At 51.4% G+C, this 16,905-nt stretch overlaps 1 protein-coding gene across 1 annotated transcript in view; it reads left to right on the top strand.

Annotated features, from left to right (window-relative positions):
• The window catches only part of ABLIM3 (actin binding LIM protein family member 3), a 70,824-nt gene extending 64,922 nt beyond the window's left edge, over nt 1–5,902 (top strand). The window contains exons 18-20 of the mRNA XM_008064392.2: nt 217–224; nt 721–801; nt 5,740–5,902. Coding sequence (XP_008062583.1) covers nt 217–224; nt 721–801; nt 5,740–5,853 — 203 coding nt within the window. The 3' untranslated portion in view covers nt 5,854–5,902. The remainder of the gene's footprint in view (nt 1–216; nt 225–720; nt 802–5,739) is intronic.
• The last annotated feature ends 11,003 nt before the right edge of the window (nt 5,903–16,905 follow it).

Below are 16,905 nucleotides of genomic sequence, written 5' to 3'. Positions count from 1 at the left end.
CTAAAATTATCTCAAGATTAGCCCAGCCCGTGTCTCCAGCCTCCACTGTGCTCATGGTGGCTTCCATTACCCTCCGGAGGGAGTTCAGTGAGGATAAGGCCTTGGTGGTCAAGAGGAGGAGATGACAGAGGAGGAGATGACAGACCTCTGGAGGGACAAAGATGGGGCAGCAGGACTGATGGTTTCCTTCTGTGTGTGTCTCTTTTCTCTCCACAGAGTACAAGGTAAAGGCCTGGGAGATTCCGGGAGCCACAACCCTGAGGACAGCAGAGGATGGCAGCACTGTGGAGGGAGGGAATATAGATAAATAACTTCAAGGGCATCTTGAGACCAGCATGTCCTGCCCCTCTTCAGCCCCTTGCCCCAAATCCTGCCAAGGGATTGCCTCCTGAAGCCGGCAGCTTCCTGGGCCCAGCCTCTCCAGGGCTCTTCCATTTCCACATACTAGACACTAGGCACATGTTCAGGGGCCTCTGCCCATGCCAGTGCCAAGTGCCACCAGCTTATCCCTGGCAGTACTGGAGATTGTCTGGAGTCTTGCCTTTGGGGAGAAGGTGCCTTTGGGCTTCTAGGCAACCCCAAACAGGGCAGCCCAGTCCTTCTTCCGGACTTAAGCCTTGGTCCTTTCTGGATAGGGAGGGAGCCAGACACAACATATAACCTAAAGGAACAAGCCCACCACCCCACCTGACCTACAAATACCCCCTGCTTTCTCCGCAGATCTACCCCTATGAGCTGTTGCTGGTGACCACGAGAGGGAGAAACCGACTGCCCAAGGACGTGGACCGGACCCGCCTGGAGGTGTGTTCAGAAAACAGCAGGAGCCTCTGGGTTGGCAGGGATTCCAGGAGTTACCTGGTCTAACCCAGCTCAGGAGGGAGGGCAGAATGATTGGCGTCAAGGTCATGCAGTTTATTGAAAAAGCAGAGGCTTAAACCCTGTCCTCAGCCCACAGCTGTCCCATGGTGCTTCAGTTCACATCTGTGTGCACAGCTGCAGCGTGTCCTCACCTGGGGCTGCCCTTCTGCAGAACTGGAGGAGAGCCAGATTCGGTCCCTGCCTTCAGGGCTCACAGCCTCAGGACTGGATATAAAACTAGTGCTTGTGGCAGAGGAAGGAAGGCAGCCCTGAGTCGAAGGATAAAGCACAGATGAGTCTCAGGTCAAACTCCCTGGGACAGACTCTGGCTGTGCCTTCCCTAGCTGTGAGCTTTAACCAAGGACTTTAATGTTCTCCCCTGTAAAGTGAGGGTGACTGGAGAATGCCCCTCAAGTCACCAAGAAGGGGTGAGCAGTACACACAAGGCACTCAGCACAGGCTTGGCGGTGAACTGCATGTGCAGGACTCAGCAGGCACCAGATTGCTGGAGCTCAGGGAGGAGGGTGGTAGAGGGATGTTGAAGGTGAATGGGTGAGGATGGGTGGAGATGGGAGGGGAGCACTATGAGTGGGGCACAGAAGTGGCCTGAGCATGGCGCTCGGCATTGAGCTATCCAGCAGGCTGGGCGTGGAGTCCAGTCCCAGCCTTCTGATGTGAGGGCACACTTCACCCCTCCTCGCCCCCCTCCTGCTCCCCCTCCCAGTCTCACACATGTGATCCTTGCCCTAAAGCCTCCTCTAGCCTTCCCAGGGTAGGCCCAACAAACACCTCATCCATCTGTTTCCAGAGCACTACTGGTCACCTCGAACTCACCTTGCGTCAGGTCATGGACCTCCTCATTTCCTCTTCTGACCCTGAGCTTCTTAGGGATGGGGGTTGTGCGTCCTCTACCACATGGTCTGGGTAGGGAAGATGTCAGGCTGAACTGGAATTGCATGTGGGCATCCAGGAGAAGAGGCTCAGCACCCCTCTGGAAGAACCTGTGAGCCACCCTTGACTTGATGGTGAGGATTTGGCCCAGGGCAGAGGGCAGGGGCAGGAGGAGAGAGAGTGCACGTGACCAGGAAGCACACTGGGTTAGTAGCTCAGGAACTGGATGACTCTCCCCCACTTATACACAGGGCCTCTGGGCGCTGCCTCTGAATGAGTGTGTCCATGGTGCTGAAGGGACAGCTCCTAGAGCCGCTCTGTGGAGCCCACACTTTCAGGGACAGAAACTTTCTCCAGGATGTCAGAATCTACCAGGGAGCCTTTTAAAATCCCATGCAGAGGCCCCACCCTAGACCATTCAGTCACAATCTGGGGAATGAGCTCTGACACCAGTACTTCTTGAAAGCTCCCAAAAATGTCTGAAATGTTGCCTGAGCTGAGACCCTAGGACTAGACACTACCCTAGCCCAGCTCCAGGGGGAACTGAAGAAGGAAGATTCTACCCCTGTCCTCAAGTGCTCGGAGTATAGACACTCATTCATCTCACAGATATGTTTTGAGTTACCCTCACTTCACAGAGGAGAAGACCAAGTTTCTGTGGGCTGTCCCTTGGCTAAAGCTCCCACCTAGGGAGAGTCTGCCCCAGGGAGTTTGGCCTGAGACTCATCTATGCTTTATCCTTCAACTTGGGGCTGCCTTCCCTCCCCCCCACCACCACAAGCGCTAGTTTTTATGTCTTGTCGTGAGGCCGTGGGCCCCAGAAGATAGGAACAGAGTCTAACCCTCCCCCAATTCTGGAAAAGCGTCAAGCACTGTTCTGAGTGCTTGCAATAGATCAGTGAACAAAGCAGAGATCCCTGCCTGCCCGGAACTACACTCTTGTGTGAGGAGACACCCATGTCTCCTTTATTTGCATCAAGATGACACACATTAAAAAAAATAAACAAAATAGTGTGTCAGAAGGTAGTAAGGCCATAGAGTTAGTAGGGTGAGGCATCGGGGGCCAAGGGAGGGTGAGCTGCAGTTTGGAAAAGCCATCAGAGTAGATATCATTGAGCATGTGACATTTAAGCAAAGACGTGAAGCAGGCGAGGGAGTCAGCCAAGTTTCTATAAGCGAGAAGAACATTCTGGACCAAGGGAACAGCCAGTGCCAATGCCCTCACGCAAGAGCAAGCCTGCTATACTTGAAGGCAGCTGGAGGTGTGTTTGGCCAGGGTCACACAAACACAGCAAAGGTGAGGCAGGGAAATGAAGTCAAAGGAAACAGGCCAGCTCTTGCTGTGTGGCAGGCCCATGCGAAGCTCATCACAGTAGTGAGTGTGGTCAGCATCCGAGCACTTTCCTCGTCCACCACACACTGAGCATGTGGCCTCCATGCTCTTGCCACCCTCACAGTATCCATGATGTAGGGCAAGGATGCTCCCACCTTCCAGAAAGGGAAATTGAAGCTCAGGAGGGGTTGAGTAGCTTGCCCAAAGTCACACAGCCTTGTCTCCCTGGCACCAGAAGCTGTACTCTTAACTTTCTGCTCTGTCACCTTTCTGTGGCACATGTCAAGTGGACAGGGCTGGCATTAGGGCCTGAGGGCTTGGGAGAAGAAGGCGCCAACAGCCGGCAGAAGAGGGAAGGAGGGCAGCCTTGTCCTTCTTCCGTGTGTCTTGCACGTGGACACCTTACTGACAGCTGACTCTGCCATTTACTTACATCAAACCGTACCACCAAGACTTGTGGACACAGTCGAGATCCCCACTGCCCTCCTGCCGAAAGGAACGAAGGATTCCCAAGGGCCGTTTCTTTCTTGCTTTACTGGAACAAGCAAAGAAGAGAACTCTCTGCCCACATTATTCCTCAGCACTCACTTGACTAAAATGAATGTGAACAATCAATAGCATAAAATAGAGGAGGGCCTCCTTGGACTCCAACAGTCAAATGTGAGGTGCAGACACTGCTTGGACTCTTCGGCAGAAAAAACAACCGCAAAAGGACATTTGGGGCCAGGCACAGTGGCTCATGCTTAAGAATCCCAACATTTTGGGAGGCCGAGGTGGGCAGATTACTTGAGTCCAGAAGTTCGAGACCAGCCTAGGCAACATAGCGAGACCTCAATGCTACAGAAAAAAATCAAAAAATTAGCCGGGTGTGGTGGCACATGCCTGTAGACTCTGCTACTCAGGAGACTGAGGTGGAAGGATCGCCTGAGCCTAGGAGGTTGAGGCTGCGGTGAGCCGTGATTGTGCCACTGCACACCAGCCTCGGTGACAGAGTGAGATGCTGACTCAAAAAAGAGAGAGAGACATTTTGGAGAGAGGGGAATTTCATCAGGAACGAATGTGAGGGAACTTTAGGAAGTATTGTTCATTTTTCTTAGGTTTGCCTATGGCACTGTGGCTATGGTAGAAACTTCCAATAGGTCATCTGAGAGACACACTGAAGTGTACAGGGGTGAATGGCTCAATATCTAGGCTCAGCTCAGCTCAGCAAAGAAATAGGTAGACCATGTGAGGCAAGCATGGAAGGTGCTGGGTCCAGGGGTGGACACGTGTGTGTCACTATCTTCTTTCCTTTGTGTATTTTTGGAAGCGTTCACGATAGGAAGTTGTACTGGTGAATGTTTTCACAGGGTGACCAGGAGGGAATGAGGGTGCCCTGCATTTGGCCTGAACTCTGATCTCACTCTGCTAGCTCCCAACCTTCTCCTCCCACCACCCGGACAAGTATTTCATTTTAGTTCTCTGAATATTGCCTTGCCTCTCAATTGGATAAGAGAGTCCCTGTTTTTCAGCATGTTCAGGACTAAATGAGAAAAACAAGGGGGAATGTGCAGTTTTGAATGTGGGAGGAGAATACAAATCAGGGCGGGAGCTATTGGTGTTATTAGTTGGCCAGGTATGGAAAATCAACCCAGTCGCCAACCACCTGCAACATCTGCTAACAATTACCAAAGTGACTTTGCTTGGAATTCTGAAAGCCTGACTGAAATGTGAGTTCCCAGTGACAGCAGGCCGGAGAGCTGGCTAATTGCTGTGTGGCCAGGTACACGATTCTCACCAACTGTCCTTCTGATTGCCATGTCACCATGTCCTTGGTCCTCACGGACTCTCCTTCTGACTGCTGTGTCACTGTGTACACAATCTTCACAGACTCTCCTCCAGTCCCGTCATGTAATGTCATTGCTATAGACAAGTCAGCTTTGTGAATCCAGGAAGACTATATGCCATATGTTTCTTTTTGTCACTGTAATCTTAAATTGCATTTTGAAAATTTCACCTCTCCAGAAAAGTTGCAAGAATAGTGAAATGAACATCCATCTACCCTTCACCGAACACACCCATTGTTAATGTTTTGCCACATTTTAAGTGCCATATATTTGTAACTCTAAAAGCTCTTGACAATTGTCACACTTTTAAGGCTGCTTAAGAGGGAGGAATGGAAGGAGGCCAGAAGAGGGAAACTGCTGTGGACTGCACAGCCGTGTATGACCAGAAAGCATGCTTGTTTCATACAGGACGGAGATAAAAGGGTACTGCAGTGGGTCCAGAAATATGTAGTCATTTATTTCACTGACTATCCTGGCACCAGCCTTCCAGATCACTTATAAAAATATTAGTCAGAGGAAATACACCCTAAAATCTTGGACACACCTCCTTTCTCCCAAAGGAGGGTGGGATAGCATTATGCCGTCCACACTTCTGGCTTCAGATGCATATACTGGCATGCAGAAGGGGTGCACCCAGGGGTGCTGAGATGAAGAGACTCAGGCTAAGTCCCACGGAGCCATGGGCAGGGGAGGCCTCTCCAGGCAGATCGGCTGCCTGGGGAGACACTCATCCCACAAGCCCTGGTGGCACACCACACATCAGACCCTGTGCCAGGCACAGGTACTGCACTCACCTCGCATGCTCACTGTCCCCTCTCTGTCCTCCCTCAGCGCCACTTGTCCCAGGAGGAGTTCTACCAGGTCTTCGGCATGACCATCTCAGAGTTTGACCGGCTGGCCCTCTGGAAGAGGAATGAGCTGAAGAAACAGGCTCGGCTGTTCTAGGCAGAGGCACTACACGTACATATGCATTTATATAAAGCTACACGTAAAATCTCGATGTGACGCGTGGTGCAGCCTCCGTGTCATGGGCACTGCCTGCGTGAGCTGCCTCCTCATGCCAGGCAAGCCTACCCATCGAGGTATTTGTATGTTCCTCTCTTTCTCTTTTCTAAGTGCTGTGGGATCTGGGAAGGGACTTGGGGGGGTGCTCCGTCCTTTTGCTGGAGTCCTTTTTATACTGAAACATCCGTCCCACCTTGAGTGCCCAAGGCCTGACACTAGAGCAGGCACTTGCATAGGGGTCTGCCCTCTGCTTCTTGGCCCCTTTCCACATCTCCAGGGTGGACGCTGGACACGCGGTTTCCACACCGCCTTGGCCCCAGGGGGGCCTCCTGTGGGAAGATCCGTGGCGATCTCCCAGATCACTGAGCGCCTTTGGGCGCCGTGTAGAACGTTCTCAACACCCCAGGCAAGGTTCAGTGCTTCCGGGCGGTGAGCCACAAATCCACTGGAGACACCAGACACAGCTGTACGCTGGGCCTGGGCCTCTCCCCAGCTCTCAGCCTCCTCATCTGCCCTTGAGTGCCACACCTCTCCCCAGGCCAAATCCAGGTCTCACAGAAGGAAAAGAAAAAAGCATCTCCTTCCCTCCACACTTCCAGCCAGCACCGCGCCTGACCTGGGCTTGGAGGCCAGGGAGCGGGGAGGGCATGGGGCAGAGGTAGAGCAGGGCACCCTTTTAGAATCCTCCTGCAGGACCTCCTGGGACCCGCCTCTGTCTTTCCCGCTCCTGGCACCTCCCCTCCCGCCATCCCTTCCCAGGAGAGGCCATGAGAGCAGCCTGTTTCTCCAGCCTTATTACAGTCTACGTGCCTGACAACTCAACACACAGGGCTAAGGCCCCCAGAGCTCCTGCCCTACACCTGAACAGACAGCTCTTGCCGCCCTCTGGGGCGAGCACAGGCCATGACCCAAGGAAGGTTCTCGGTCTAGGCCTCTGGTTCCTGGGTCCCTACCAGGCTGGACCCCACCGGGCCTCGCCTCTTTCTGCAAAGTTGGCTGTGTTTCATGGGGAAGCTTCCGGAACAGCTGCTGTTCCAAAATGAGGTGTTGGCCAGCACCACTCATGGTCATTCTGGGTCTCCCCAGGGGCTGCCTCTCCTGCCTCCTCGCCTTCTGGAACAGGGCGTGGAAGCCTAGCCTTCTCTCTTCTCCTCCAAACTTTCCACCCCTAGTGGGGAATGCTTGGTGGGGGCTGTTCCTTCCTGGACATACCTTGAGTCTGACCATTTTGCGATCGTGGAGGAAGGATGAAGAAGTGAAAACGACCATTATGGCCCTTCAGAGGCCGGTGATATGATGTGGCAAATGTAGAACTGACTGAAACTCAGTACACCCTCACTAAGCACCTGCTGAATACTGAGCACCTGCTGGATAGTGAGCACTGAATGGGGGGTAGGGGGACACGGGACCGAACGAACACGGGCCCAGCCTCGGGGGTCTGCAAGGCTTGTGGCCAGACATCGCGGATGAGCAGAAGGTGGAATGTGGCCGGAGACAGTGTGAGAATGTGTGTGGGGGTGGGTGGCATCACCAAGAAGGTGTATGCAGTTGGAGCAGACTAAGGAAAGCTTTCTGGAAGAGATGGCATCTGAGCAGAATTCAGGAAGGATCTTTGTGAACTGGGAGGACTCTAAGTTGAAGGGGGACAGGGTGAGGGTGGGAGGGTCTGCTGTGTCCCCATGCACAGCTCAGCCCTCCCTGCAACTTTCTTTCTGGTCAACGTCTCTCGGCGTTCCAACCCTTTAGAAATGTCCCCACCAGACGCAGTCACCACAACGGCCTCTTGTCATGGTAGAGAACTTGGTGAGAGGGAAGGGCTTTCCTTGCTGTTGTTGGATATTTTGTTTCCCATAAAAGCACATCATTTCAACCCAAACCTGCGTCCTGTTGTTTCTAGTGTGAGTGGAAATGACTGACAGGAAAAGAGACTGAACTTTGCTCATTTTTCTAAATAAAAGCACGGAGACAGCAGCCACTCCTGTGGCCTCAGTGTCTCCTTCCATAGAATGAGAAAGTTTGAGAGGGTAAACATTACCCACATTGTTTTCTGCAGAACGTGGGATCCCTCAACGTGGTAAAGGATGTCCCAACAACAGATAAGGCTCTGCGATCAATAATAAAAATAATAATAATAATTGCAGGGCATGGTGCTCGTATCTGTCTGTAATCCTAGCACCTTGGGAGGCTGAGGTGGGAGGACTACTTGAGTCCAGGAGTTCAAACCAGCCTCGGCACCATAACAAGACCCCATCTCTCCAAAAAAAATTAGCTGGACGTGGTGGCATGCACCTGTATTCCCAACTACTCAGGAGGCCGAGGTGGAAGGATCACTCTAGCCAAGAAGTTCGAGGCTGCTGTGAGCCCTGATCAGACCACTGCACTCCATCTCGGGTGACAGAGCGAGATCTCGACTCAAAAAAAAAATCCAAAAATGATAAAAGTTCCTCATTATTAAGCACCAACAATGCAGCAAGTTCTGTGTGAGAACTTGACATCTTCACCTTACGTAAGCCTCTGTAACAATATGAGAGGGTAGGGTTTTCCTGTCTCCATCTCACAGACGAGTAACCAGCTTTGAAGAGGACACATAATGACCACTGGTAGGGCAGGAGTTCCTTACAATCTGTCTGTCTCAGGTACCTGGCTTGTCCCTTACCAAGCAGGACCCTCTGAGCTGTGAGTGAAGACGCCTTACTCCCAGGGGCTACAGCCATAAGGACATATGCTGTTCTGCACCCCAGAAGCCCATGGCACAGCATTAGCACGATCAGCTGCTCAGTGACAGTCGGAGCCCCGTGCCTTTCGTCTCTGCACACTGCCGTCCTCGGCGTGTTGCCTTTTATCCTCAGCCAACGTGTCCCATGTCTCGTGTGTGTGAGTGGCTGCTGTTGCTCCAGGCGTCACGTCTTCTTCACACAACCACATGAGGAAAAAAAAACCCACTAACATCAGAAAAACCTTTCTGGAAGTTCGCGGTAGACTTCTACTCAGGTCCCACTGGCCAGAGCACGGATGTGCCCACACCTGTTTGCAGGGGAGGCTGGGAGTGAACCTCTGGCATTTCCAAACCTTGGGAGGCTGGCCTGTCACTAAGGTGGAGAAACAGGCAGAAGAAGCTCTGCCTAAGTGAGTCACACGTCTCCCACACAGCCACCACCGTGCCACAGAAAGCATACCATGAGTCTCCCTTGGCAGAGTCACACCACATGTGCCCAAGTCCTGAGACTTGGCCACACCGCTGTTTTACTGCCAGTTTTACTGCTGTTTTATGGAGCCATCTGCAAACTGACAGGCTCGCTGCATCCCATCCAAGGTGCACGCCTTCCACACCCGACGTCTCTGAGGATGAGATGTGGCTTAGAATTAGAATAGCGTCTTTGCCAGCCTCTTGCTCGCTTGGATTCTTCAACCAGTCCTAATGATCATCCCTTCACAACCTCTCCAGGCAGGTGGCACAAATGTGCACAAGACCCTCGAGAATGAGCTCCTGTCCTCTGCCACACACACACCCAACAGGTGCTCACTACTGAGCACCTGCAGCCAGGTGGGGCACCAAGGAAGCCCCAGTGTGGGAGGCAAGGGTGGACTCCCCCCCCCCCAGGCATTTGGGTCTTGAGGAAAAACACGTTATAAATAAGTCAACAGAAAGAGACGGCACATGAACACACTGCGGCAGAGACTCCAAACGGTGCTCTCAGAGAGGACCTCACTTCATACTTGCACTGACGGACAAGACCAAGTACCAGGAAAGAGTAGGGTAGGGGCGTTCTAGATGGTGCATGCAAAGGCCCTGGGGTAGGTGAGAGTTTGGCTCATTTGAGAAACAAAAAAATCCCAGTGAGGACAGAGTGGGGTGAGCGAAAGAGAGGGTGGTTAGACGAGGTGGAAAGGCTAAGTGTGCAGACAGATTCTGCTAAAAAAATATCGCAGTATCTACGCCCATAACCAGAAATGTTTCCTTCTCAGGGGAACCACCCAGTGCCCTCCATTTCGCTCAAATGTCAACTTCACGGTTTTTCATCAAACTCTTTGTTTACTTCAAGTTATTTATGTAGTATTTTTCTTTCAATAAATGCATGTCTGATGTTTCTATTTTAATATGGGTTGTAAAACTGGTTATATGTTTTGAATACAAACTCAAATAAATTCATAACTCGTCAAGGACGGCGGTCTGTGTAGCAGCTAAATGCATCCCACACTTTCACCAATGACCTGAATTCTGCACTTTGGGACCGTTGTTCACTTTGGGACCATTGGAAGAGGGAGAAGGGTGGACAACTCCTGCTTCCTCCGCGTCGCCATGACGACTGGTCTGTGGGAGCCATGGAAAACAGTCTGGAGATTCTGCGGAGAGAAGGAAACCGAGTCTCAGCCCTTGGAGCGGCACCAGACACCACAAGAGCCAAGACCATGCCAGGGCCGGCTCCTAGGCATCAACAGTCAGGACACCCCGCCCTTGCCAAGGCTCCCAGTGGATAGTCTTCCCTGCTGCCTTGGGTGGTGAAGCCCCTGCCACCATTTACACCGCCAGAAGTGACAACAGGGATACTACAGTGTCATGAGAGAGGACACGGTAGACCCAGCCTCCCTGAGAGCTGACCCAGCCTCGCGGCCCACTGGTGAGTTTCCCCCATCTCATATGTCGACGCCTTGGCCCTCAGCACCGCCACTGATGACTCTATTTGAAGACAGGGCTTTTAAAGAGGTGACTGAGTTAAAGGACACCATGTGGCTTTTATCCAACAGATGGGCAATAACAGAAGCTGGCAAGGATGTGGGCAAGGCATGTGAATCAGTGCAACGTCTAAAAAACAGTGTGGAAGGTCCCCCAAAACTAAACCTTGAATGTCACATGATCCTGCAGCCCCACTGCTGGGGATATGCCAGAAGGAAGGAAATCAATGTGTCGAGGAGGCGTCTGCCACCCGTGTTCACTGCAGCACTATTCACAAGAGCCGAGGCGTGGAGCCAACCTCAGGGTCCATCAGCAGATGCCTGGGTGAAGAAAAGGTGGTACGTGTACACCATGGAATATCATTCAGCCTTCAAAAGAGTGAAATCCTGGATGGAACTGGAGGACAGTGTGTTGGATGCAAAACACAGGCACAGAAAGATGAATATCACGTGTTCTCACTCATGGGCGGAAGCCAAAATAAAAACAGATCTCACTGAGGTAGAGAGTCGTATGGTGGTGACCAGAGGCGGGGCGGGGAGGGGATGACGAGGGGCTGGCTTATGGCACAAAATACAATCGGGTAGAAGGAATAAGACCTAGTGTTCAGTAGCACAGCGGGGTGACTACAGTTATCAAGAGTTCATTGGGTATTTCAAAGTAACTAAAGGAGTAGAATTGGAGTGTTACCACCACAAAGAAATGATAGATTGAAGTGATGGATACCACAATGACTGACCTTGATTTGATCATTGTATGCTTGTACAATGATGTCACATGTATCCCATAAATATGTATAAATATTATGTGTGATAATGAAAATTTTAAAAATAAACGAATAAAGAAAAATGAGTCCATTAGGATGGGCCCTCATCCCATCTGCCTGGTGTCCTCACAAGAAGACTGGGACACAGACAGACCACCCCAGGTACTCTGAGGTGGCCGTCCACAAGCTAAGGAGAGAGGCCTCGGAGGAACCAGCCCTGCTGCACCTTGATCTTGGCCTTCCAACCTCCGGGACCATGCAATGATACAAAGGGATCCAAAAAAATTCAGAATTGACTCATGAACAATTGTGAATCTCTTATTACATGTTTAAACTTCAGTCACCTTCAAAGTACTCTCTGTTTGATGTAATACACATATTGAGACACTTTTTGCACTGCTCAAAACCATTTTTTGAACTCATCCATCGTGATGCCTTTCTTTTAGTGCTTCTGCCAATTTTTGTTTCACCTCTTCCACACTGGCAAAATGTTTCCCTCTGAGGACTTTTTTGCATCTGGGGAAACAAACAAACCAAAAAAAAAGTGGCTCAGAGAGAGATCTGGTGAACAGGGAAGGTGGGCAACGGGGGACATGGCATTTTGGGTCAAAAACCACTGAACACTCAGTGAGGTGTGGGCAGGTGCGTTGCCATGGTGGAAGAACCAGTCACCTGTTTGCCACAACTCAGGACGTTTCTTCCACAAATCGTGACGCAGTCTTCTCAAAACTTCCAGATGAAAACTTTGGTTGGCCATTTGATCTGGAGGAATTAATTCTGAGTGTACTACAAGGGGCCTGCCTTCCAAAAGATAACTTCGGTTTGCGGGGAAGGGATATGTCTCATGGCCCGTGGTTCTGTTATAGCAAGCCTAGGAAAAGACTACACCGGGTGAAATGGGACTTACAAAATAGAAACTGTATCTGACAGAGCAGTGAGGACTGAACGCTGTTCTTTGGAGCAGGGTCTGGCTGCAAGGGAGGCCTGCATTTTCTATAGGCGAAAAGGTGTGCACATTTATTGGGTGCAGTTGGGGCCCTCAGAATGGAGACTCGCGTCGCCCACGGTCTCAGACTGTATGCTTTCCCCTGGCCATGAGCGCCCTCTGGAGGCGGCCCTTCTCACCTGGCCTCCCCAGGTGTGCAGCATTTGGGCCTGCAGCAGCATGGCTGCCTCTGCCCCGATGGCAGGTGAAGATGGAGCCGGGAGAGCAGCTGCTCTGTGCGTCCTGGATCTGAGCCCCACAAAGTCAGCCTGTCCCTTCAACTGCCCAGTTCCCCTTTAAGCTTTTGGCTAAAGATGGCTGGAGTTGTGATTCTGTCCCTTGCCGCCAAAGGAGTTGTAACAAATACGCAGGCGCCCAGAGTGAATAAATGCTGAGCAGAGATGTGACACATTCCTCTACCGTGTGTGGAAGAGCAGTCACAGTTCCAACGGTGCGGGCACCCGCCCCGGTGGTACTGAGCACTGGGACAGGGACATCCTGGAGAACACACATGAAGGGCATAAGCTTGCTGCAGTCACTGAATACGGCCAGTGGGCCCAAACTAAGATCCTCCTGGTTTTCCAAAGCCTCCCTGTGGGTAAAGAATCCATGTCACACAAGACAAGTGACCATGTCCCTAACACACAGGGTCTTGGCCACCTGGAGCAGGGCAAAATGTCCATCCAGCCCAAGCACTTTGTCCTTCTGACAATAAAACAGCACTATGTGTTAATGCTGCTCCTTCACAGACCCAGTAAGTCTCAGAAGCCTTCCACGCCAGGGACCTCACCCTCCCGCCCCTGCCTGCCTGTGGGTGTCTCAGAGTGTGGGCATCACTTAAGGAGTTCAGGTGCTCCTCCCCTAGGGAAGGACCCGAAAGGAAGGGGAAGCTTCGTGCAGCATCTGGGCATCAAACAGAAGTTCTTTTCCTCCAGACACAACCCATGGGCATGGCCCTACTGGCCGTGGAAGCTAAGCCGGTGGCCCAGGTTAGGTAGGAGCCCAGAAGCACAGCCTGGGAGTGCTCAGGATGGAAAGTGTCCATCTATCCACAAAACTCTTTCTCCTTCTCCCAAAAGCCAGTGCTCAAACCTCCATCTGATCTTTGGGCCCAGGGTGGACCAGCAGGCGTGTGTCATTCTCCTGGATGAAAGCTATAATGGCAACATTGTGCCAGTGGAACAAGAGAGGCTTTCATCTGGCAGCCAGCATTGGGCAGGCGCCCACGGGGGCCCCAGGCCCTCCCTGCACAAGGGAGCCTGGGATGGGCCTGAACCACGGAGAAACCATGGGTATGTGGCCTCACACAGAGCTGGGCCCAGGTGTATTTCCTTCTGCAAATAAGATGGTCCCAGGGGACAGACAGGACCCCCCCCCCCCAGGACACAGACACTGCAGAAGCCAGCATGGCAGGCTGCAGGTATCCTGGGTATTTATTCCCAACTCACTGCACAGACACCCATTGCCGCCTGCTAGCTGCTGGGCACAGTGCGAGGCTCCAGGGTCTGTCACAAGGGAGACAGCCACCCTCACCGCACCTGCAGTCTGAGAGAAGTAACAGGAAGTGAGATGCCAATGGCAGAACTGAGGTTCACACAGTGACAGATACATGCAAGAGCCCAGGCCTGACACCCACCTGCAGATGTCCTCACTGTCCCCGGAGTCTCCTGATGTAGCTACAGGCTGTTGCAGAAGGCGCCTGACACCACCACAAGGAATGAGGGCTCGCTGCTAAGGGCAGACGCAAGTATCAGGCTTTTTTTTTTTTTTTGAGTTGGAGTCCTACACTGTTGCCCAGGCTGGAGTGCATGGCACGCTCATGGCCACCCCAGCGCCAACCTGCTGGATTCCAGTGATCCTTCCACCTCAGTCCTCCAAGTAGCCGGAACTACAGGCGCACGCTACCACGCCTGGCTATTTTTTTTATTTTTATTGTAGAGACAAGGTCTCACCGTGTTGCCCAGGCTGGTCTCGAACCTACGGGCTCAGGCAATCCTCTCACCTCGGCCTCCCAAAATGCTGGGATTACAGACTGGAGCCACCGCACTCCGCCGCATCAGGCATTTTTAAAGAGGCAGTGGCAGGTCTGCTTGGGATCGTGGGATGGTCACTGTGGTGGCCTTGATGGAAGCAGACCCAGAGGTTAAGAGGACAGGTCAGAAGGCTGTCCTTTCTTGCCCCAAAACAAAGATCCCTGAGGCTCCAAATCTTTCCCCCCAGGCTTTCCCAGCTCCACCTGCAAAGTTAAGAAAGAGTCAGGGATACCATCTTTGGTCTGCACAAGACCGGAGTGGGCTTAGGGGTGGGAGGTGCAAGCGTTCCTCCTGGTCTTGTTCACCGGGCCGAGCATGGTATCCTCACACAGAGCTCTCCCCAGAGAACTCTTTAGACAAACACCAGGAAAACTCGGGAAACTTGGGAGTGGACAGGCAGGAAAGGCAAGACATGAGGCGGATCCTGTGGTCCTTGCCAGAGAGCTACCCTCAAGCAGAAATGGGAAGGGGAGAGGATGCCAGACATCAGCCTCTACTCCCATCCTTGTCGGGACACTCACCACTTGACACCCACGATCTGGCCAGACTAGATTGCTCTGCAGACACACCCCACCATCTTCCCTCTCTGTCTCTATCTCTGCTCTCACTGCTTTCTTTGCCTGTCAGGTCATCTCTAGGCCGTATGTTCAAATCCTGTGCAGCTCAGCTGACACCTCGTCCAAATTACTGCCTCCATGACTGGGAAGAAATTCTTGCTCTGACTTGATGGACTCCAAAAGCACTTTCTTTCTCTCTGGTACTTCTCACATTTAAGCTTGCATTAAAGTTATTTTGTGCATCTCTCTCTCTCTTTCTGCTAGATCACAGATTCTTGAAGACGGGAATTGTTCCTATTCAGCATGGTCTCCCAACAGGAACAGAGTGAGAGCAATATTGCCTAAGTGAGCCAGTGGAGAATGCAATAGTTTTTGTTTTGTTTTGTTTTGAGTCAGAGTCTTACTCCGTCACCCAGGTTGGAGTGCAGTGGCACACTCACAGCCACTGCAGCCTTGACATGCTGGGCTCAGGCAATTCTTCCATCTCAGCCTTCCAAGTAGCTGGAACTACAGGCACACACTACCATGCTCAGCTAATATTATATATATATATAGAGAGAGAGAGAGAGAAGATATTAGAGATAAGGTCTCACCAAGTGCCCAGGCTGGTCTTGAACCCCTAAGCTCAGGCAATCCTCTCGCTTTGCCCTCCCAAAGTGCTGAGATTACAGATGTGAGCCACTGTGCCTGACTCCCTCCCCTCTTTTTTTTTTTTTTTTTTTCCGAGTGAGAGTCTCACTCTGTTGCCCAGGCCGGAGTGCATTGGCATGCTCACAGCCACCCTAGAGTCGACCTGCTTGGCTCAGGCGTTCCCTCTACCTCAGCCTTCCAAGTAGCTGGAACTACAGGTGTACATTAACACACCTGGCTAATTTTTGTTTTAATTGTAGAAGTTCGATCTCACCAAGTTGCCTAGGGTGGTCTCGAACCCCTGAACTCAGGCAATCCTCTCGCTTCAGTCTCCCAAAGTGCTGGGATTACAGGCTTGAGCCACTGTGCCCAGCAGATCGATAGTTTTTTTTTTAGGATGAATATAAACCTTACACAAAGAAAAGTATAGAAAAACAGCTATTCCTTGTGCAAAACCCACAATAACTTTCTCATCGAACTCCTTCAGTTACCCTGACAACCAAGCTGCAGTCAATTTAGTCAACATCGCCACCTCGTGGACACTGTGGGTAATTATCTTCCCAGTCCCATCACACCTTCCCACAATTTGATAAATTTTCTGAATTTGTATAAACCGCGTGCTCCCATTTTTTATGTCTTTTCCAGACAACAGATCAGTTATTCCACTCCATAAATTATTCAAAGAACACATATAAATTATCCTCAGGTCTTTTGACTTTTCTGTTCCAGTTCTCTGAACATACCTCCAAAGTCCTTGAAAGTCTCTGAAAGTTCTCTTAAAACTCTACAAAAGTCTCCATCTGTTTTTGCAATAAAAACCTGTCAGACTGTTTTTCCTAAATTATTTCGAGTGAAATATTATGCTTTAGAAGTATTCACTAGCCTAAGAACCTAACTACAATTGATAGCCTTGTTTCCAAGCGTTGTTTCAGAGTTCAGAAAGTAAACTTTTGGAACTTAATCCACTTGTAAATTGTGGGTTGGCTGCTTTCGAATTTAAACTGACCTTTGCAAATTGGAAAAGGGGACAGGAACAAAGAGGAACTCGGAAAATAATAATGACTCCCCTTTTGACAGCTATTTCTGGTCTGCAGGGTGGGCTTACATCATCGTCTCATTGCCCTGTCAGCAGCCCCGGGAGGTCAGCAGAAGGCTTCCCCGGAGCACAGAAAGCAACCGGAAGTGACATACGTGGTGGGGCGCTAGCAAGACTGGGGACACAGGTTTTCAGACTGAAGTCTGCTCTCTGTTCACGACACCATGTTCCGTCTGAGTGCACACACACGCACACACACACGCGCACACACACACACACACACACACACACACACACACACACACTACACAAG

Source organism: Carlito syrichta, unplaced genomic scaffold (genome assembly GCF_000164805.1).
Source record: "Carlito syrichta isolate Samal-C Ts95f unplaced genomic scaffold, Tarsius_syrichta-2.0.1 Scaffold307326, whole genome shotgun sequence".
In the NCBI taxonomy this organism is placed as follows: domain Eukaryota; kingdom Metazoa; phylum Chordata; class Mammalia; order Primates; family Tarsiidae; genus Carlito; species Carlito syrichta.
The sequence above is the reverse complement of the archived record's forward strand: the minus strand, read 5'-3'. Positions and strand labels throughout refer to the sequence as shown.